The 24,006-nt window shown below is 32.8% G+C and overlaps 1 protein-coding gene across 1 annotated transcript; it reads left to right on the forward strand.

Annotated features, from left to right (window-relative positions):
• The first annotated feature begins 10,555 nt into the window (after positions 1-10,555).
• On the forward strand, positions 10,556-11,605 carry LOC133291679 (uncharacterized). The gene is made up of 2 exons (XM_061489982.1): positions 10,556-11,093; positions 11,133-11,605. The coding sequence occupies exons 1-2, from the start codon at positions 10,556-10,558 to the stop codon at positions 11,603-11,605; spliced, it is 1,011 nt and encodes a 336-aa protein (XP_061345966.1).
• The last annotated feature ends 12,401 nt before the right edge of the window (positions 11,606-24,006 follow it).

Consider the following 24,006-nt stretch of genomic DNA (forward strand, 5'->3'; position numbering starts at 1 on the left):
ATTTTTTAGGAACTTATTTTTGGCTCTATATATGGATAACCTTTGTCATAAATAAAGTTTTTTTTATTTTTTAATTTTTTTAGGGGAGTACTAAAATAAAATAAAAAAGATTTACATCACAAAAGCTTAGTGACAAATAAAATACTACCTAAAAGTAAAAAAAAATCTGACCCCCGGGCCAACCCGCCACCAAACCATTTTGACCCACAACTAAACGGGGCAGGTTGGGGCGGGTTGGTGGGTTGAAAGGTATAACCCAACCCGCCCTGTTTTGGCGGGTTGACTCGTCGGGTTCAACCCATATTACCACATCTACTGCTCAATACTCCCACTGCTTAACTCCACACTGCACTAGCATAAGAAACGCTCTTCTTCTTCTTCTTGGGACACTGGTTAGATGATAACTTAGAACCAGTAGACATGGGAGTCAACATAGGTTTGCAGTCAGTCATCTTGAATTTCTTCAAAACATCCTCTATATACTTCCATTGACTCAACCATAATCTTCCTTTGTCACGCTCCCTCGTAATCTACATAACCAAGATCACATTTGCAGCGTCTAGATCTTTCATTTCAAATTGCTTTGCAGTAGTTCTTTGCCAGTGCTGATCATATTCAACTATTTCCAGCAAGCAGCATGTCGTCAACATACAAAGTTAGAACAACAAAATTAGCTTCTAACCTTTTCACATAGACGCAATGACTAGTATCACAACGGTCAAAGCCAAGCTTCATCACATAGGTGTCATACTTCAAGTACCAGATCTTGGGGTACTGCTTCAGGCCATACATGGATTTATTCAGCTTGCAGACTAGGTCCTATTTACCTCTTACAACAAATTCCTCTGGTTGCTTCATGAAAATATCCTCCTCCAAATCACCGTGAAGGAACAGAGTCTTCACATCCAGCTGCTCCACCTTATGATCATATGCAACTGCCACAGATAAAACGAGTCTTATAGAATTTAATTTTGCAACAGGTGAAAATACCTCACCATAATCATCTCATTTTGTCTGTGAGTATCCCTTCGTAACCAAACGAGGCTTGTATCGTTCAATTTCTCCATTGACACCAACTTTTTTCTTGAACACCCACTTGCAACCAATTGCTTTTTAGTTTGTAGGTAGTTTCTCCACACTCCAAGTTCAATTTTTCATCAGAGACATCATCTCATCTTTCATAGCTTCCTCCCATTGTTTGGCATCCTCTAAGCTCCTAGCTTGTTTTACAATGCTCGGATCATCACCTGTAATACTTAGGACACAACTATTATCACTAGGACAGAGTATATAATCTTTAGATGTATACCTCTTAGATGATCTTCTTTCCCTTGTGGACCTCTTTAGCACTGGTGCTTCAACTTCAGCCTCAATTTTAAAATATTCATCTTCAACCACGTTATGTTCAGAAGCTTCGAAATTTGAACTTTCAATTCCAACCTATGAGTTTACTGCATCCTCTTTCAAACCCACATCTAACTCCACAGTCTGTGGCTTTTTAGGAACTTTCAAAAAAATCTCATTCGGCTTAGATTCCTTGAACACAACGTCTCTGCTGTAAGTTACACTCTGAGTATCAGGATTCCACAACTTGTACCCTTTGACGCCATCCTTGTAGCCGATAAAGATACACCTCTCTGATTTACTGTCAAGTTTGCTTTTTTTCTCCTTGGGTACGTGCATATATGCCTTACAAACAAACATTTTTACATGAGATACGTCTGGCCTCTTCCCCAACAGTGCTCCATACAGAGTCTTCTCCTTCAAAGCTGATGTAGGAGATCTGTTCTTCAAATAACATGCAGTAGCCGCTACCTCTGCCCAAAACTCAGCTGCCAAGACTGCACCGTTAAGCATAAAAGACTGGTTCAATCTCTTTACCACCTTATTCTATTGAGGTGAGTAGGTGCATTCTTCTGCCTTGCAATCTTTTTACTTGCACAGAACTGGTCAAATTTTGTTGAACATAACTCCTCTTCATTGTCAATTCTCAACACCTTGATTCTTCGACCAAATTATTTTTCCACCAAAGCCTTGAACTCGTGGAATTTATCGAACACGTCATCCTTGCTGCGCAAGAAATATATCCACACATATCTCAAAAAATCATCAGTAAAATAAATATAATACCATTATTTTCCATGTGATGCTACATATATGGGGCCAAACACATCGCTGTGTATCAAGTTCAGAATTTCCTCAGTTCTTCCTCCTATGGAATCAAAAGATACCCGATTTGCTTCCCTTGCAGGCAATGCCCGCAAAATCTAAACCCCATAGAGCAACTCAGAGTTCCATCCACCTATTTCTTTGATGTCAGAGTCTCTAGACCTTTTCCTCCAATATGCCCCAGCCTCCTATGCCATAACATAGCAGTGTCCTACTCCGCCTGTTCAGTTATGTAGTTTTCACCATTGAACATTGTTATTGTCAAGCAGCTTGCACAGTTTACCATGATCCTATCTTCTTGCAATAACCAAAGCTCCACGTGTCAGCTTGCAAGAATACTTGTCACTGCTGAAATTAATACCCGCATCTGCCATACAAGTAACGGAGATTAGATTTTTTGTAAGCTCCGGAATATGCATCACGTGCGGCAGATTCTTAACTGTTCCATCATTCATCTTCAGCTTTACCTTTCCACGCCTAACAGTAGAATGAATCATGTCATCTCCCATTATGACTGTATTGCCAGAATATGATTCATAGGTGAAAAACCACTCCTTATGAGGTGTCATATGAAATGATGCTCTAGTGTCAATGATCCAGTCTTTGCAATCGCTATGACTGCACTATCTCCATCATCCTTTTTTGTACCAGAATCAGAAGGTGGTGGATTATCTTGCTTCTCAGGAGGACCTACACTTTTATTTCTGCAATTCCTCCTCAAGTGTCCAATTGGTTTGCACCTCCAGCACCTTACTTCAAATTTATCATGGGACTTTGACTGTCCCCTCAATCTTCCTCTCTGACTAGACTTTGATATGTCACCACTCCTCCCTCTAATGATCAGATCCTCATTACTGGTACATTCAGAACTGACACGAGCTGTCGAACTCACTCAAATTAATCAGGTTTGTAAAAATAAAGATTTGTAATAAAGCGGGCAACCCGAATCATCTCTCAAGGAATTTACAAGGAACTTAATCGATCAATTAAAAACAAGAAAAAAAGGGTTTTGTGTAATTAAAAATAGAAAGTAAAAACAAGGATTTAAAAACTGAAATTATCAATTAAAAGCAATCAACCCAAGAATTAGGATTCCAAGATATCCATCATTGGAGAAAGGATTACCAAATCGTGATTGACCCTAAGCAATTCGAAATCCCTGCAATTACTTAGGAACCTATCTCTAGACGATCGCCTAGCGTTTGATCAATACGACGAATCTACTCGCGCAATCGTGGAGTATCAGCCCGTTTGACTTAAGATCATTGGGTTAATCAACCTAAAAATTAAATCTAACATTCAATCGCTTACCTTAGCTGCAATCGCAGAACTTGAATCCGAGTTGAAGGAAGAGAAACAATTTGGATCAAGATGAAGCGTAGGTCCTCCGGATTCAACCGCAGCATCCTTAATTCTTGGATTGATGAAAGAACGCTTAGCCTAGCATGGCTAAGTAGAAAAATATAATTAAAATTAAGAAAATAAAGAAGAACAAAAGAGTAAAAGAGAGAAAACGTAAATCTCAATCGAATGTTGAAACTGTAAAAACATAAACTCTCAAAACGAAAACTAAAACTGAATTACAAGGTCTCCTAATCATGCCTTTATATAGGTTCTACAAGTCTGACCTAGTATAAAAGGAAAAAAAAAAGATAAATAATATATTTGGGCCTCATAAAGATTGGGTTCCCAATTACAAACTTAAATCCAATTAACTAATTAAAATTGCAGCAACTTGTGACGAACTTGGGCTTGATTTTCGACCATCCTATTGTCCGAAATGGGATTTCATGTCTGCATAACATTTGTATCCCTCTGAGTTAGCTGCAAAATGCAATAAGAATGAGATCAATCGGACACCTGTGGAATAAGTTATGGTAAAAATACTGCCGTAACGTAAATCTGCATTTTTATTACGAATTTCAAAATAAACCCAATTAAAAATCCAACATCTAATTTAATCCAAAAATCACTATTTACATACTAAAAAATCCAAAAATCACTAATCAAGAGTAACAAATAAGTTTAATAAATATAAATGTTATTAAAACCGCCCGATCATTGACCCAGTTGAGGTACTGGGTCATTGGGTCACTGGTTCAACCAGTGGGTCACTGGTTTAACCGCATGACCTGATAATTATATATAATTTTATAATTTATATTAAAAAATTATAAACATACTCAAATATCTCAAAAAATCATAAAAATTTCAAATATTTTAATATAAAAAATAATAAATCACATATTATTATCTAATAAAGGATCAAACAAAAATATAATAATTGTGATACGAGGTTTTAGGTTCAGAAAATGACATCTCTAACTATAAATCAAATTAAAATTTTCTGCATAGTGCATAATTGAGATACTATTAATGTTGTAGGTACATAACTTATGTAAGCCAATAAGCAAAAAAATATTCAAATATGTCCATTATGATTTTTTTTTTGAAAAAAAAACTGGAATTTTTTTTTGGAACCGGGCCGGGACATCGGTTTTCATGAAAATCGGCCGGGTCAGATCGGGTCGCATCGGTTGTGATGTATGGCCGGTCCGTTGCTTCAACCGGACTGGTTATATGACCGGTTTATCGGTTCTCGGGTTGACTCGGTCGGGTCGGTCCGGTTTTATTAACACTGATAAATATGAATTATCAAGAACCTACCCTTCTTATCTCCTCAGACAATAGGGCAAAACCAACTGTCTCAAACAACAATTTATTAACGCTAGTACCAATTGAAACAATGATGTGCTCCCAAGAGTTTGGCAGTGAACAAAACAAGATGCAAGCTTTATCTTCCTCATCCATATTTATATCTATAGATGAAAGTTGCATACAAACAATGTTAAATTCATTTAAATGAGAAGAGCAAGAATCACCTTAGCTCATTCGCAAATTATACAGCTTCCTTCATGAGAACAACTTGTTTACGAGTGACTTGCTTTGATAGAGGCTTCCCAGCTTTGTCTAGAGATCCTTCGCAATCTTCTCAGAAGTTACATTCACCAGAACGATATCTGCCAGGCATAAACAGATCAGGCTTCATGCCTTTCGATCGTCTCCGGTCCACGCCTTCAACTCCTTTGACTCGCTTTCCTCCGACGTTCCATCAATGAAAGTTTTTCTTGGTACTGATGGCTTCTCATCTTCGATCATGTACCACACGTCCCTGTCAAAGAGCAAAGCTTCCACATTCAATTTCCATAACTCGAACCCCTTTCCTTCGAACTTTTCAACCTCGATTGGTGATTGTCCATTCGACATCCTTTCAAGATCAATTTCACAGTTTTCTTTACGCCAAGAAAAATTCTCAAATCGTGAAACCCCAATCTACCAGAGGAACCCCAGTCGCAAACCAAAGCTCTTGATACCAAATGTTGGAAATTGACACACACACAAATCAAAAACGAAAAGAGAAAGGGAAGAAAGAAATTGCACAGTGATTAGGGGTGTTCATCAACCGATGCAAAGCGATTCAAACCACGACGACTGAACCAAAATATCAAAAATCAAAAATGAAAAATAAAAAACTGAAAAAAAAACTGCAAAATTTAATTAGATTGGAATGATTTTCGATTTGATTGGTGAAAATTGATCCAATCCAAATCGATCCAATAATTCTCCAACCTTACCCTCTACCTACTTGGGCCTTCTCCCAATCATGGCCCAAAAATCATATAGCAAAATTCTAAAATCCAGACCAATTAACCCAACATGTTAGAGAAAGTGGGTCATACTTGATCTATGTTATGTTTTTTTTGGGTAAGATACGTCATATATTTTTATTGTATGGGTTATTGTTGTACATCATCTCTTCTATAGGATGGAAATTTGGGTTACTCCATAACTCAGGCAACCACATTGTAAATTTTTTGTTGGAGGTAAAAAATGGTAATCAACTTTTTGTTGTACTATATTAAAATTAGATTATCGTTTGCTAATGCTTCTAGAATGTACAATATTCATCATACAAACTTTACTAAGCCGATACATACAAAAGATATGTTATTTGCAGAAAAATCATTATACAAATTTAGGCTTTTCAAAAAACCAAAAACTGATCCAATCCAAACCGAATAAAATTGATTGGATTGAATCGTATTTGAAAAAAAACTCAAACCATTGATGATGACATGGTCAAACCGAAGGGATTTGATCAGATAATTTTTGCTTCCAAAATCGATCTAATCCAGTCTGCGAACACCCTAACAGTGATTTACCCTAGTTTGCTCGATGTAGGCTACGTCCAGCTTGTCTATACTATATTTACCTCACTGCCACTCATTTCAAGTGACTCGGTTTACAAAGGAATATTAATAGGATTTAGGAAACCCTAACAATAGTTGTTTATGGGTCCAGACCCAAATTACGAAGTAAAAGAAAATTACAATAAATTAGAGGCTCATAACAGTACCAGGCCTCTACGGACTCAGGGCGACTCCCCCTAATCCTCACCCGCTCACCTGGAAGCTGGACCCAATTGACTTTCTGTTAATTCCACTAACAAGAACCCCTTGTCAGTATGCAAAATATGACTCATACCCAAGGTTTAAATATGTAACCGCATCAAACTTTCAAAATCCTTTAGCAGTAGCATATAATTGTCATAATATCTCACCTATATAAGCTAACGTAACATCCCTTGAGTTTTTATAATGAAAGCAAACAATGTAAAATCAAATTATTTTATTAAAAAGATAGTTGTTTTAGAAATTAAAATAACTTTTGTGACCCACACTTAGAAAAAGAAGAAGAAGAAATCAACACTTTTAAATAGAAAAGATATATGTTTCGAGTTATTACATGGGTGTGAATCGCTGATGAAAGTTTTTCGAGTTATTGATATCCACTGGACCCCAACGTCATTAAAATAAAAACCTTTGAGCAACCACCCACTTCGTTTGCTTCCGTTGTGGTCTAGCTTGCAGTTGCATTCTGGCCCAAATACGAAGCATCTTACTTTTCCTAAAAGTAATATGGATCATGGGACCATAATTATGGAAAATGTATAGATTTGATGATTATCGAGATGTACACAATAAAAGAAAAATCTATGTACCAAAAAAAAGAAAAAAGAAAAATCTGAAAAGGTGCATGAAGATTTTAACAATAGGATGCATAGAGATTATTTTAACAATAGGATGCATATTTAATTGCATAGTGCTAAACTATCTCACCTCAAAAGGGGCATGAATATCTAACTGATCATGGAATTTTCAGGCCCACTTTCCCATCTTCAATTGCAAGTTTGCAACCATAGTAGAACTAAAAGATGTCATGCTAGGATTAATTTTCTCTCTTTATTTTTTTTTTCAAAAAAGCTGAAATTCTTGAAATAAAATTTGACATGATTCGGTATTAATAAGAAATTGTAATGTCCCTACAAAGTTACCTATTATGTTTATGAGTGATTGAAATCCACGTGTTTCAATATCAATAGGACCATTAAATTGCACGTTTCAAGTTTATATCAGACTACTTTTTCGGTTATATGGTAATTGGTAAATGCCTTCATAAGACTTTCGTCTGTCTTCTTAAAAGACAACTAGATATGCTGTACATTATAACAAATAGAACTCCTATTTGACGCGGTGTTGGGCGAAAATGACTTCTTGAACCTCACTTCACTAGGTAGCATCTTCTCCCTGCCCCACTTATCTCATAGGTTTGTATCTTAATGGAATTGAGAACAGTTACCTTACACTCTTTTTTTTTTTTTTTTTTTTGATACAGTTACATTACACTCTAATGTCATGTTACTGCACCAACATATAATACTGCATCTTCCAAGCTTTTACCCTTGGCTTGCTTGGCCCGCAAGCTTTTCTCTGGCCTTTCTTAAGATCTTAGCAAAAGAAGGGCCATCTTGAGTTAGCAAGCGAGCTCTGCAGGTAACACTTTTAACCATGAATTATACAAAGGACATTATATATATATGCCGCAACTAGAATCCTTCTTTCCGTTTTTTTTTCCATTGAACCTGCAACTATTTTAATTTGTCATGTATCACAATCCAAAGTGCAGACAAAGAATACCTTATTTTCTGAGGGTACTAATTAAGCAACCCTGAGCAATGAGGTATTGGCCGTGGTTTTTCAAAATAGTGGCTGATTATTATTATTATTAATTTTTCCAAATGGTATTGCAAATTTGCACTAAAGTTTATCTAAAATGGAGTCATGCTTGCTTTTGTTGGGATTTTAAGTGTGAGTAATAAAATCTAGCGTTGGATAAGGATGAACTAAATATGGAGTATATAAGTAAAATATGGTCTAGAATTAATTTATTATGTGTTGTCACTTAGGTCTATTGAAGCTTGAAATTCTCCCTTATTTTGGACTTCCCTTGCCGGTGTAACATCTTTTTTTTTTTTGCCTAACATGTTAAAAGCATGCAGGGCTAACTTTTCAAAATTCATTCAATAATTGAATATGCATAGTGCAAGTTACCTTGCAATTTTCGCTTTGTTTAAATGGTTCCACATTGAATATGCAGATAGAAGTCTAGAAGGCCTCCATATCATGATGACAATTATGAATATAAACCATAAAGATGAAGAAGAGTGTCATATGATTCGTCCTGGTAAAGCATACAAATACAATCCTAGTGCTATTTGCATAATGGCTAGAGGGGACCATTTTTCCGATGCTCTCAAGTGCATTACCGTCTTCATTATGGCATCGTCGCTTTAATTAGTCCCCGTTTCACACCTTAATAACTTAGTTCGGCTGCAGCGTTTTTCTGATTGAGGAAAAGCAAAGAGGGAGAGCGAATAGAATTTTGTACAACCTATAAGTCTACAACTCAGGAATTTCCTGCTTGCTGCTGTCAAATCATATTCATATTTATATATTATTTAGCATTATATTTATCTTTAAATTTGCACACTTTCATTTTGCATCAGCATTTTTTTGGTTTTGAATATTAGTTTTCTACTTTTTACGTAAGGAAATAGAAGTATAATGTTGTAGGAGAGTATTTAGATTATGTTATAAAGATAGAAACTGTGAGATCCACACTTTTTTATTTTTTTTGGTTTTTGAAAACAAGTGTGGGTTCCACAATTTCTATCTCTATAACATAACCTAAACACTTTCCTATACTTCTTTTTCTCTTATATATAAGTATTCATTTGACGTTTCTATATTTATGATAATAAGTAAGAGACAATTATACAAAAACCAATATCATCTTGGAGAGGAACATAAAAACCAATATCATCTTGGAGAGGAACATAAAATTTTAATTTTTGACTCACTCCGTACTCAAGACTAGTCACAGGCTCCAAAACTTACAGGAATATTCAAAGAATCTACTCGTTTCAAAGAAATAATTATGATTCATGTAAAAAAAAAAAAAAAAGAGTGCATGTACTATTTTCTTGCTGACCCTTGCTAACATCTCTGATCTTAGTGCTTTTAGTTAGATAAAAGGCTTCTTTGTTGCATGAGTTGAATGATGATGTAGCAGCGGTTTCCTTTGGCAAGCAATTAAATGGAAATTGAGTAAACTAATCCGTAAGCAATAATCTATATTCCGTCCAAATCATCCGGGCCCTTTTGGTTTCTTTAAATTTTCTCACAGAAAGTCGTGGGTTCCATAAGAGGAGTCGTTCGGTAGCTGATGAGGTTGAGGGCATGTGTGTTTGCGGGTACTGGCAAAATAACAAGACGCAATTACTCAACGCCTGGCGTGGGCTCACAACTCACAAGGTGTGGCTATGATTGGATCATGAAGCAAGCCTCGTGGGCTTTGGCTTTTCATGTAACCTTTTTCTTTTTTAAATGTTTCTTGCCAAGCACTATAATAAGTGAAAAAGAAGTATTCTTTTGAATGACACAAGCTTATGTCATTTTAGGTGTTTTACACAAAGTACGACCGGTTGTATTTATTTTGTGTAAAACTGAAAAGTTGCTTTTTTTTCTCTCTTCCCAGTCATATCGCTAACGTGTAAAGTGAAAAAAAAAAAAGTAACTTTTCAGAATTACACAGAGTACGACCGGTCGTACTCTGTGTAAATCACTAAAAGAACACAACTTGTGTCCTTTTGAATGACATACACTGAACCCTTATAATAATTAACTTTTTTTTTAAAATGTGTTAAAGATCAGAAAGAAAGTTCTCCCGTGATCCCCCAATTCAAAGGGGGACCAAAAAGCAGTGCAATAAGAATTAATTGAAGAAACAAATAGTTAAAGAGAACACCTAGATAAAAGGCTAAAAGCATAACTGCATAAGCTGTCACTGCTTTTCCCTCCTTTCTTTTAAAAATCTAAAACAAAAACCGAAATACAATCCTATTCATACTCAACAAGCGCAAGATCTAAGGTGCAACAAGTATACACAAAAACCCAAAATAAATCAGAAGAGAAGAAGAAGCATGATGATGAAGGGAAGAGAAACCAAAACAGCACCCTCTGCAGATCTTTTAGTATGTTTCCCTTCTCGAGCTCATCATCTTACTCTAATGCCTAAGCCCATTTGCAGCCCAGCCCGGCCTTCAGAGCCCAACAAACGACACCGCCACCACCACCGTAAGAAATCAATCTCTAGAGGCAGTGGTGGTGGTGGTGGCGGCGGCCAAGCTAGCCCTCTGCTATGGACCAAGACCAAGTCAATGGGCTACGAGATTGCTGAACCAACCTCTCCAAAAGTAACTTGTGCTGGACAAATCAAGGTGAGGCCAAAGGCCACTTCTTGCAGGAGCTGGCAATCAGTGATGGAAGAGATAGAGAAAATCCATAATGACAAGAAACAGAGGAAGCGTCTCAACTGGGCAGAGTCTCTCGGTTTCAAGAAGGAGGTAATGCAGTTCTTGACTTGTTTACGAAGCATAAGGTTCGACCTGAGGTGCTTTGGATCCTTCTCTGGAACCGATATCACCACGGAAGAAGACGAAGAGGATGAGGATATTGATGAAGGTGAAGCGTACCAAGAAAATAATCATGTGGTGGGTATAGAAGAAAACGATAACGAAGCATCGAGAACTGTGTTTTCCAAATGGTTCATGGTGTTGCAAGAGGAGGATCAAAATAATGGGCTTCACAGAGAGGGCAAGGATAAGGTAAGAGATGATGGATCAATTGGCGAGCCCAGTGTCCCTCCTCCGAATGCATTATTGCTCATGCGTTGTAGGTCTGCTCCAGCAAAAAGTTTGTTCAGAGAGATCGAAGATGATAATCATGAAGAAAAGGAAAAAGAAGAGAAGAATGCACACAAAGAAGAAAAAGCTCAGGTACAGGTACAGGTACAGGTAAAGAAAGGGCAGAGTTTAAAGTCGTTAATGGAGGAAGAGAAGAGAAAGAATGAGAACTTGGTGATGATGCGATGCCACTCTGATTTTTATGGCATTTCTTCTGATATTGCCAAAGAGACATGGATTGTTGGCGGGCTAAGAGATCTCATGTCAAGGAGTCGAAGTTGGAAAAGATGATCATCATCAACTATTAGCATTACTGCTATTTTTCATATAAATCTATATATATATATTTTTTTTTTTCATGTCATAACTTTTTCTACTAGTATTACCAAGTTTGTGCTTCCCTGGAATAATTTGGTGTGACAACTGGGAAATGTAATATCTAAATCCCAGTTTTAGCTTCTCTTATGATTAGTTTCTTTAATCTGTACAGCATTCCGATTTCTTTTCGTAAGTACCCGGAAAAATATTTTGCTGCCATGTACGTCTATGATTTTGTTTACTCTGTTCTATAGATTCTTAATTATGAGTTATAGGAATATGTAACTTTTTCTTCTTCTTTTTTTGCGTCTAAATTGTAGAATTGACATTTGTTTTCAACACATTTGAGTCTATGGAATCGTGCTTAGAAGCTGCAAACTTGCTTCAAACTTAGCGTTAACGTGTTAGGCATTTTTGTAGTGGAATCGATGATGGTTTGATGCTAAACAGGGAAAATAGCATTTTATTGTTTGTGCGGTGAAAAAATTCAATTACATGCGTATTAATAAAAATATCCTTATAATTTAATATTATAATTTTATTTTAAAAACATTACATATCTTTATTAATAATTACGTACCTAAAAGTAATTTTTATTAACATATTTAAATAAAATATTTGTCTATCAAAATCACATTTTAGAAAATAAAAAATTAAACATAAATCACTACTTATAATTTTTTTTAACAAAAAAGACAAACTTATTTCAAATAAAAAATTTCAAAAAATAATAATCAACAAAGTCCGACACAGTTAATAGATGGCTGAGTCCCTTAAGTATGCTGACAAGAATTCGATCTATGACTGTGTGTATGAAAAATACTTTGTTGATAGAGGCGAAATCCATTTCGATGATCTCTACGCCTCAAAAGGATTAATCTTCAACTATCGGCCGGAGAATACTTGGAGGAAACTCAAAAATTTCAAAAATAATAGCTTGGCAAATCAGTGCAAGTGGAACAAATGGACAGGGACGAATCCAATTATTGACTATTGAAGGGTTCAAAATTATATAAAATATTTAAATGAAGAATTCTTAGTTTAAATATTAAATGTATTCAATATTTATTGAAGTGGGCATAATGCATGTTATTTCATGTCATAAAATTTAAGTTTTTTAACAAAAAAAAAAAATGAATTTTGTGGCACAGTTGTTAAATCCCCCGCAAGTACTCTTTTGCTTGGATTGTTTAATATATATGCTATGTACTCATCAAAGTTGAGAGTAAAGTTTTTTTTCCATTTCATTATGTGCATCTATTGAAGCTTCCTTTTAAAATTTTCTCTTTTTACACATGTCTACAACTTTTAGAATGAAAACTGTGTTTTGAACTAATACATTACCTCATAAAATATAAACTTATCAACTCAATTAATATTTTGATTTTTAATATTATATGAGCCAACAAAATATAAATAGTAATGGTAGAGGCTATTTTTTATTTTACATGAACGTTATAGTACCTATAATAGAAAATTGAACCATGGTTGAGTGACCTACTCTGCATACTTTAGTCTATTTAAATTAGGTTACTGTGATTATAAATTATTAACATATTATTAATTATAATAACTGAGATGAATTTATTAGCTGTTAAATTACCTTGAGTTGTACTATGAATCAAGTGCCACAGTTGAAGCTTATCTACTTTCTCGGATGTCTGCGGTTCATTAACAAACAAGACTGCAAAAGTGGAAGTCTGTATCAGCTACTGGATAATGAGTTAGTTCCATTTCCGATAGACAGGCCTGAGGCTTCACAGTTTATTTCTTTTACTACTCCATAACATTGAACGTATAGCATTAAAAATATAATCAAAGTAAAGGACAACATGATTATATTGGATGGTAGACGTTTAGCAGGGTAACGCAACTAGCAAGCACTTAAAAGTTTTTCATTGCAGAAATTTACGTATGTTCAATGTTGCTGCTGAAGTGTCTATCCAAAAATAAAATAAAAAAATTAGATTAGTGATTCAGGTGTGGAGTGGTGTCGTGATCCAGCCCACCAGAGCACATCCCACACGTATGCGGACCAGCCCAAGATACTTGGATGAATATCTCACATGAGCCAAGCCTATAGTGCAGTCTGTTTTGCTTTAAATAAAATACGCAGCTTAACTGCATTTAGAAGATTAATTGTTTCAATTCCTATTTTTAAGCATTTGTTATTTCCTTCGTAATTTAGGATTTGTTATTTTTCCTTCATAATTTAGGATTGGTTGTTACAACAACCTTACTCATTTAAATTCTAAATTAGGCTTTGCATTTTCTTTAAATATGGTAATTCAAACCTCAAAAGGGATCAGAGTTGTTTGACAATAATCTCATCTCTCTCTCTTCCTATTCGTTCTCCCTTCTATTCTTTCCTCTTCCCTCTACAAGTGGCCCCAGTTTCGAATCTTGTTTTCACACTTTGACTTCTCCCAAATGCGGCACACATGTGCTGAGATCACCAAATATTCACTCCTGAAGTGGCATCCAAACTTATCAGAAAAAAAAAAAAAAAAAAACTGGCTCTCAATGACACGAGGCAAGCTTTTAAAGGGCGTTTGACAAAGGAGAAAAAAATTTTATCCGAGAATCACTGACTTCCAGAAATATGCTGGAAAAATGAATTTGATAGGAATGTTATTAAAAAACTGTTTGGTAGACCAAAATATTTCTGAAAATGTTGGACCAATTTGATTGTAAAATATTGCTGAGAATATATAATAATTTTATAATAATAATCTTATCCATCAAAACCCAAAAACCTACAATTTGCGTATCTTACTCCCTGTAATCGATCTAAACTTTTGTATTTCTTAATTTCTCTCAAGAATCATTCTTGTGTGTATTCAGAAAAGACACCCTCATGGCCTCCAATCAATCCTTTCCTGTTTCAGCATCTCACCCCCACCAAACCCTTTTCTTATACAACACGGAGGAGAACCTTTTTTTAACTCAGATCCAAACGCTGATCTATTAAACAACCCCCCCCCCCCCAAAAATAAAAAGTAGATCTGGTAATTGAAATCCAAAAACTACACAAAATGAAAACGGAAAGAAGAATTCCAAAGTCGAAATCATGTTGCGGAAGAGAGAAAGACAAAACATAAACACAATTAGATTTAGAACAGTACATGAAATGGAACATTCATTCATCAATTTGTGTTATTGAAATTCTTCTTCCCAGATAGAAGACGAAGACGAGGACAAGGAACATATTTGAGGCCTCGAAAGAGGTAAGAGATAAAATGAGTAGAGACGACGAAAAATTTCAAGCAAGGGTAAAAAAAGATCAAAAAAATATGTCAAATTTCTCCAAAGATACCAAATTCTGGAAATACCACATAATTTGTGGTTTTTGTTGATGGTATTCGGCTCCATTATTTGCACTACAATCAAAACGCTGGAGAAATTGAAATCAAGGATAAATTTTTGGATTTCCTCTACCAAACATAGATATATTACAATCCCAACCAAGCTTTTCAGGATTCTACAAAAATCTCTCATACCAAACAGGCCCTTAGAGCGTTAACTATTGGACTTTTGAGTAACCTTCCCATTAGGCCCTTGAACATATGCGCAATTTGCCGGAATAACGATCACACTGCCACTTTTTTTGTAATTTTTTTATCAATCTGCCATGCAAATAATATTTTTTATTAGATTTTCATGCGGTAAAGTTCATTATAACTAGTATTGAACTTAATAGCCAATAATTTTGTGAAACACTTTCGCAGAAAAAGCTAATTGGACTAATTTTAGTACCAGGCGATCTTGGTGTGCTATGTAGCACAATCTCATTACCCGATCAAGATTAATGTACCTATCACAATCAGAAAAAGAAAACAAAGAAAAATGGCTATTTAATTAATGTACCAATCACCAATCACAATAAGTGTACCAATGAAATTAACTTTTGATTGTATCAATCACAATTAATGTACCAATCACCATTCACTTCGGAAGGCCTTTTGATTCAGATATCCAAATTAGATGATTTTTTATTTTATTTCATATTTTTTCGAGATCTACGTAATGACACATCATTTGGCATATTTTATTACTCACAAACATCGATCGAATTTGTAACAATAGTATCACAAACAATTAAAATATCAATCACCAATCACAATTAATGTACCAATCAAAATTAATTGTGATTGGTGATTGATATATTAATTGTGATCAAAATTGATTGTGATTGGTACATTAATTGTGATTGATATATTAATTAAATAGTCATTTTCCTTCGTTTTCTTTTTGGATTGTGATTGATACATTAATTCTGATCAGGCAACGAGATTGTGCCACATAGCGCACCAAGTTCGCTATCCCTAGTAGCGAACTTGGTCCAGTCAGCTGTGTCACGTGTCACGAAATCATTGACTATCAAGTTCTCTACCAATCGTAGCAAATTTGGACACTTGGCAGTCAACTTTTTTTACGAAAGTGTGCCACGTGTCAAGAAATCATTAGCTACCAAGTTCACTACAAGTCGTAACTAACTTCAACGCATGGCAGTCTAATAAATTTTACCTCTCGCGTGACAATTTGGTATATAAATGCCAAAAACATGGCACATTGATCATTGTTCCCAATTTGGCACGTAATTTTGTTTGTTCGATGAAATTGTTAACACCCGTTTGAATGAAATTGTAAAAAATGGAATTTTTTTATGTCTTATTTACCTTGGAAGTATTTTTTACAAAAATTAAAGTTATTTAATTTTTTTAAAAAATATTTAATTTTATTTTTATTTTATTTTTGACTTTTTCTTAGAAGCTAAAATTTTCAATTTTAAAAAAATAGAATTTTGACATTTTCGTAACTTCTGTCTTTTTTTAAATTAGACATTCAAATAAACTTTGTAGTAAAAAGTGCTTTGTTTTGAAAAAAAAATTAGATAAAATAAATTCATCCAAACTCCAAAGGAGCCCAATAGTCTTGTCTTCTTCTTCTTTTTGTTCTCTCTCTCTCAATTTTCTCGCACCTCTGACCATACATTGTGAAAGGCGGAAAGCCTTGGTGCTTTAATTTTGAGGTGATTTTGGGTTCTCCAATTTTCGGATAATAAATGGCTAAGGTTTTTTTTTATTTTTTTTATTTTGGAAAAGGCTCAAATTTGCAGTTGTAACCTGTACCTATTTGGGTATGTCTCCTGGAATCAGGAGAATATTGCTGGACATCATATCATATAGGATAATTTGTTTAAAATTATTCCGAGAGTGAGTATGCTACATTAATGGAGATTGCATGTAATGAAAAATGAGTCGGGAAACATGTATTAACTTTTAAATTTAAAAATAATATTTAAAAATTTATTAAATACAACAAAAATGTACATATCAGCGTGCTTAAAAAAAGATGCATAGAGGAGTAATCTCCATCAAAATCTTGTAGTCTTTACTACTCTTTACTCCACTCGTCGTGTCTGAGGTGACTATATGATTGTTGACTAATCACTACAATCGCGGGATGGAATCACTGCTCTTTTTTAGCGTTGTCTTGTTAGATCCTAGCTAGCTCGCGGCTGTCTGTTTTATAACTTCCACTATCACAATCTTTACATTCATCGTATGATCTTTTCAGCTATACCATTTTTCTCCGTCTTGCTTCTTTTTAAAAAAAGAAAAAAATGTATATCATTTTAAAGGATGTAAAGTTATGTCATTTTAAGAGAGAAAGAAATAGATAAAAGAAGAGAGAGTTGACAAAAAAAATAAAGGTGTGGATTCCACCTCTTTGTGAGAGTGAAAGGATATAAGTTGTGTTATTTAAAAGGATAAACATTTTACTCTAAAAAATAATTAAAAAATTCACCATTGAAATGGGGGGACAATGACCGTATTACCACCTTTTACTTGAAAAATTATTGGATTGCCATGTTAGGAAAAAATTTTGACAAAGTGTCACGTCACAATCCCGCTGATCTGACTAGCGAGAATGGATTGGACAGCATCTGAATGGTCAACCATTCTTGCTGAGCAGTCCAGTGAGAATGACAGAATACTGACACGTGGTAAAAGTACATGCATTCTCTGCAAAAGTACAGGATGCCTGTACTTTTGCCACGTGTCAGCATTCTGTCATTCTCGCTGGACTGCTTACCTAAAATAGTTGACCATTCAGACTCTGCCAAGTGTCCAATTCATTCTCGCTTGTCAAATCAGCGCGATTGTGACGTGGCATTTTGAAAAAAAAAATGTCTTAACGTGACAATCCTATAAATTTTTATTTAAGGGGTGTTAGTTTGGTCAATGTCCCTTGAAATAGGAAGCTTATAGAGTCGTACATAGACCTTGCGATAAAGGAAAGAAAGATGAAATAAAGAAAAGATTTAATATTTTTATTGTAGTACGTATACAAAAAAATATGTGAGATTCTTGTAAGGAGAAAAGGAAGAAAAAAAAATATAGATCATATATATTTTTATGTATGTGTAGGAGATAATTTTATCTTCTACAATATAAAAAACACTAAACCCGTAAAAAAAAGTATTACAAAATTTAAAATTATTTACTACGGTAAGCCATTTTAATCATAATATAGTTAAAAATATTAAAAATCTTTTTTTTTGGACAAAATCATTAAATTATAATAATTTTTACATTTGATTACACATTTATAATAACAATAATGGTTAGTGGAGCTAAGATTTTTTTTTTTAATAAGGTGGGAGTATCTAATTCGATACCTCTTTTCTTCAAATCAAAAGAAAAATTTATCATTTGAATCCATATCCTTTTTATATTTTCCTTTTAAGTCCTGATTATTTGAAAATAATGTAAATATTACAGTGGTACCCAAAAAGCTCTAGTGGAGCTAGTGGAATTAAGGTGACACATGACAATACATCAACAATCGGTTACAAATTTCATCCCTATTAATTAGCATTATAAATATTAATTAGTGTACAATAACTAATGTAATTTTTATTGATTTAAAAATATTAATATCAAATTTATTGATTCTTTATAAAAATAATTTATTGTGTTAAATAGTAAATAATATTATAAATAATTTTTGGATTCGCTTTTTTCGCAATTACTGCAGATAAGTTATCTGCAGTAAGCCCAATACGACGTCATTTTGAGGCGAAAATCATGGTGTTTTGTAATTTTAATTTATTGTAGAGTTACAGTAGTCTTTCTATTTATAATTTTTTAAGATTTCAATACCAAAGCGACATCGTCTGCAGAAATATTTTTCTCATAATTTTGATTTGACATCATCTTTCAAACTTTTTAAAAAATGTTTAATTTATTTTTAATGGTATATTTATTATCAAATATTTAATATCATTTCATTGGATGAGAAACCGTACATAGCCCGTAAATACCTGAATGTTAGAATTATTTATTAAACATATATTTTCTATTCTATTTGGATAGTTTGTAAAATAGAAAAAATGGAATTTCTTCAAAAAAAAATATGAAACATATTATTTTTGTGAAAAATTTTTTATATTAAAATTGCTTGTCATCATAAAATATATGAAATGACATTCAATATCCAAGGATGATTTTTCATACACAGATATGAGATGTTCTGATATCAATAATTTATATAAATACTTTATGTTGCAAGGATCGAAAATTAATATAAAAATGGGATTAGACATATTTTTATAAAAATAATTTAATTTAGCAAATAAAAAATAATTTAATTTTCAAACCATGCAAAGTGTGAAAATTAAGTGAAATTTATGTTTCATCACCCAAAATCTATTCACTTGAAATTCTTAGATTTTATCAATATTTTGTCTTTTACAAAATAATTGCCAAAAAAAAACCAAAAAAAAAAATAGGGTTTTTTTTTACCCTTTTGCCTCTTATTAATTAATTAATGACCATTTTATCTCCTATCCAGAACTATCTACCAATCTGCCCCTCTTTAATCAATTAACTTGAATATTTAATCGATTAAATGGTTAAAATAGACAAAAATGATTGACTCGAGATTTAATCGATCAAATCTCCCTCTTTAATCGATTAAATTTTCAATAAAAGAGGATGCGATGATGAAATAACCTTGAGCATGGCCATGAAGGAGAAAAGAAGTGTCGCCATCAAAGATGATGCATCTCGGCTAAGTTTTCTTCTGTGATATTAGTTATGGAGATCTTAACTGAATTTGGTTTTCTATTGTTAAATCCTGGGGCGTAACGAATAATGGGTTCTATGCAAAATTTGAAATTTTTGTTCCTGCGTTGGAATCTTGGATTCATTTCTGCATTGGTATGTTCAATTGAAGTTCGTGTTGTGTTCTGGTGTTTTGCTTCTTGGGATCTTTCTATTTGTTATCACACTAGGCATTTTTGGTTTTCCCTCTAATCTACGATTTCATTTTTGTTCAAACACATATCGTGAGAAAAATGCGATTTTTGGAATTTGTTTGGGTAATTGGTTGAAGGGATTACAATCTGAAATCGTGTCTCTTGCTTTGTTGACGTTTCTGGGTATTGATTATATTGCCCGTGCTGTGATGTGTGTTTCAGTTTTTGCAAAGAAAGAAAGAAGAAAAGGATAAAAAATAAAAATTAGGACTTGTGAAATGAATTTCAAAACTTCTGTCTGAATAGGCTCTTGATTTTTTGCTATTGATTATATTGACGTTTTTCTCTACTGTTTGGTTCCCGAGAAAGTGTCGGAACACAAAATAAGACTATCTACTGCTTTTCGTTTCGTTGATATTATTGAAGATTTAATTGATTGATTAAAGAGAGATTTAATCGATTAAATCTTGAGTCAACTATTTTTGTCTATTTTGACTATTTAATCGATTAAATATTGAAGTTAATCGATTAAAGATGGGTAGATTGTTGGATAGTTTTGTGTAAGTGACAAAATAGTTATTAATTAATTAATAAGAGCAAAAGAGTAAAAAGCCAACAAAATAGTATGAACTATGCATTATATCAGAATAAGAATTCTTTATGAGGATTATAATATTTCATGAATAATTTAGCATTCAATTAATTCTGGACTATGCATGGTATCATTCACCTATGTTAAATGATATCAAATATTTGAATTCAAGAAAAATAGAAAAAAAATACATTATTAAACTATATTATTTAAACAAATTTAATATTTTTTAATTTTTGAGAATTTTGAAAGGTCATAAAAACAAATAAATCATTTACGCTTAATGAATTTAATGTTAACCTCTAAAAAATAATAACTATACTATTTATACTTTAATTGTTTGTATTAATTATATATATATTACTATATTTATTTGTCTCCTCTTGTTTTATATATATATATATATATATATATATATATATATATTAGGTTTGTATTTGTTATTTAACATGACACAACAAACTTTTCTACACGCACAACACTTTGTGGAGTCCACATTTGTTGAAAAAAACAAACTACGAACACGCAAAACGAATCCCTATAATATTACAGAATCATTTTTCCTGTAACATAACTCTTATAAAATCCTATATATATATATATATATATATATATATATATATTATATATATATATATATATATATATAAATAAATAAAAAGTAAGAGAAAATAATAAATAAATAAATAAAATAAAATTTAGTACTTCGGAGACATGACAACATTCTGGTAATCGCAAAAGGAGTAGCATCGTTATTCTCAACTAGGATTGCTAAGGTACTGCGTGACACCCCGGTCCCTAGGCCGCCAGCGACACTCATTAATGTAAGTTGGTACTTAATTTTATAATTAATATAATTTAATATATTAATATTTTTTACTACATTGTAGTTAAAAAAGCCCTCCCGTTATTTATCAAAAAAAAAAAAAAAAAAATTCTCCCGTTGATATTTATATTAATACTTTTTTATTATCAATCAACTATTATTTTAATTATTGTTGGATTAAGGTTTTTCAGTCAATAATTTCTGAATATTTTTTAATATTATAACTATATATATTTTGTGTTTATAATTATGGTGAATGATAATAAAAAAAGTAGTAGTATGAAACTATGAATATCCTATTTCTTTACTTATTACTCCAACAGAGAAGGCCTTAATATAATAATAAGAATAAATTCTCTCTTAAATTTCAATTTTTTGAAATTGTGTTATTAAAAAATTTAAAAAAGACTCGTATTAGTCTTTTAAAAAAGATTAATATAGATATTTTTCTTCTAAAAACTCAAAATGAATTCTGTATTTTTTACTAAGTACCCATAAAGATATTTACTCTACTAATAATATGCGACCGTTAGAATAATCACGGAATAATATTTCACAATGAGTTGATTGTCCACGGCGCAATCTGTGTGATCAATATTTCACTCACATCCAACTTACCCCCATCATTTACATTGACTCTGTTTCCTAGATTTCTGTCTCAACTTTGTTAAGAATTCATCTCCTGGACCGAGAGGGTGAAAAAAAAAAAAAACATAAACAACTAAAGTTGTACTTGGATCTGACCCAAAACTAAAGTTAAAGAATATTTTTCGTACCAGATATATTGAAAATTTAGTGTATCTTATAATTATATTGTGACACGTATTTTATTTTATATCAAATTATTTTATTTCTTAATTATATAATAAATTATTACAATATAAATGAAAGATGCACCAAATTTACAGTGCATCCATAGCACCAAAGAAATTTCCCTGAACCAGAGGTAAAACCGTAAAATAAATGGGAACATTGACCATGTTGCCACTCCTTTAATAAAAAATTACCGGATTGCCACGCCAGAATTTTTTTTGCCAAAATGTCACGTCACAATCTCGCTGGTCTGACAAGCGGGAATGGTATGGACATCCAGATAATGCTTGTACTTTTGCTACATGTCAGCATTCTGTCATTCTAGCTGGTCAGCCCAGCAAGAATGGTTAAGACCATTCCCGCTTGTCAGACCAGCGAGATTGTGACGTGACATTTTGGCAAATTTTTTTCCTGGCGTGGCAATACAGTCATATTTTGCCTAAAAAGTGACAATATAGTGAAAGTCCCAAATAAATGCTCCTTACTCTTCTTCCAAAAAGATATTTTTGTTTTTGTTGTTATATGATATAAATTTAAGAAAATCATTCCCTCGTTCTACTTAAAAAAAAAAGTTATTTCATGCCCTTTAACATAAAAAATTATGTCACTACTTTATTTTTCTTTTTTCTTTTTAATAAAGGTCTCACCATATCATATCTTTATAATAGGAGATATCTATCTCTAACAACATGAAAAAATAAAATCTCATAAATTTATTTATTTGCATGGGTGCATAACAGCTTACAAAATGGAATTAGGAAAAAAAAAATTTAGCTTCAATACCAAATTTTTATATACTACACAAAATTAGAGTCAGTTTGTTTGGACTTCTAAAAAATAACTTTTATCACTTTTTATTTTAGAAGTATTTTTACAAAAGTTAAAGCTATTTATATTTTTATAAAAATATTTAGTTTTTGAAAAAAAATATTTTATTTTTTGACTTATGTTTTTTTAGAAGCTAAAATTTTTGGCTTTAAAAAAAAAGTAGATTTTTAACTTTTTCTGTAACTTCTGTTTTTCTTAAAGCAGACGTCCAAACGAATTTAAAGTGAGAAGTGTTTTTTTTTCCTAAAAAAAATAGCTTTTATAGAGAGAAAAAAAAACTCATCCAAACGATCCCTTACAATTTTTGGTTGAGAATTGCAATTTCCTTATTTATAAGAATGGACTATGAATGATTTTGATTTTGATTTTGATTTTTTGATATAGTGGTGGAATTTGAACTGATGACCCAATACAAACTATCCAAATTTCTTGTCACTATTTCATGAATGATTTTGATACCATAAAGGCGGAAGAAACCTATTCCTAAATACATTCCTGGCCTGTTTAAGTGGACAAGCTGCTTACCAAAAAAAAAAAAAGTGGACAAGCAATTGAAGAATTTTTCAATTTTTGTTTTTTGTTTTTAAAATCCAGTAGCACTCTTTCAGGCCAATAGTCCGTAAGCTGCCGTCAATTACGCAGCTGGTTAAAGGGGATAGTCTTTTTATGTTACTACCTCCTATTGGGAAATATTTAATATGCTCCAGGATTATTTAATGATTTGATGTTCTCTTTCATAACACTAATTTTTTCTTTCTCATTTTATCCCTGCTATTTTTTTTCTTTTTCAATTTTATCCTTCCATTTACATTAAGGGACCACTTAAAAAATGGTGTTCCCAGACCACGATAAATTATCTCCTCCTATTGATACTAAGTTGGTTTGACTGCAAACAGTATTATATCTTTGAACAATGAAGCTTGAAAGATAAAAATTAAAAACAATAAAAACTCTCACCACAACTAACAAGGGCAGAACAAAAGTTCACATATTCCACAAAGTATCTGTAATGGACACCAATTGTGTTCCTTCTACTACATTGCTCTAAT

This window comes from Gastrolobium bilobum, unplaced genomic scaffold, assembly GCF_033153095.1.
Source record: "Gastrolobium bilobum isolate Gb01-03AN ecotype WA unplaced genomic scaffold, APGP_CSIRO_Gbil_v1 utg1076, whole genome shotgun sequence".
Lineage (NCBI taxonomy): Eukaryota > Viridiplantae > Streptophyta > Magnoliopsida > Fabales > Fabaceae > Gastrolobium > Gastrolobium bilobum.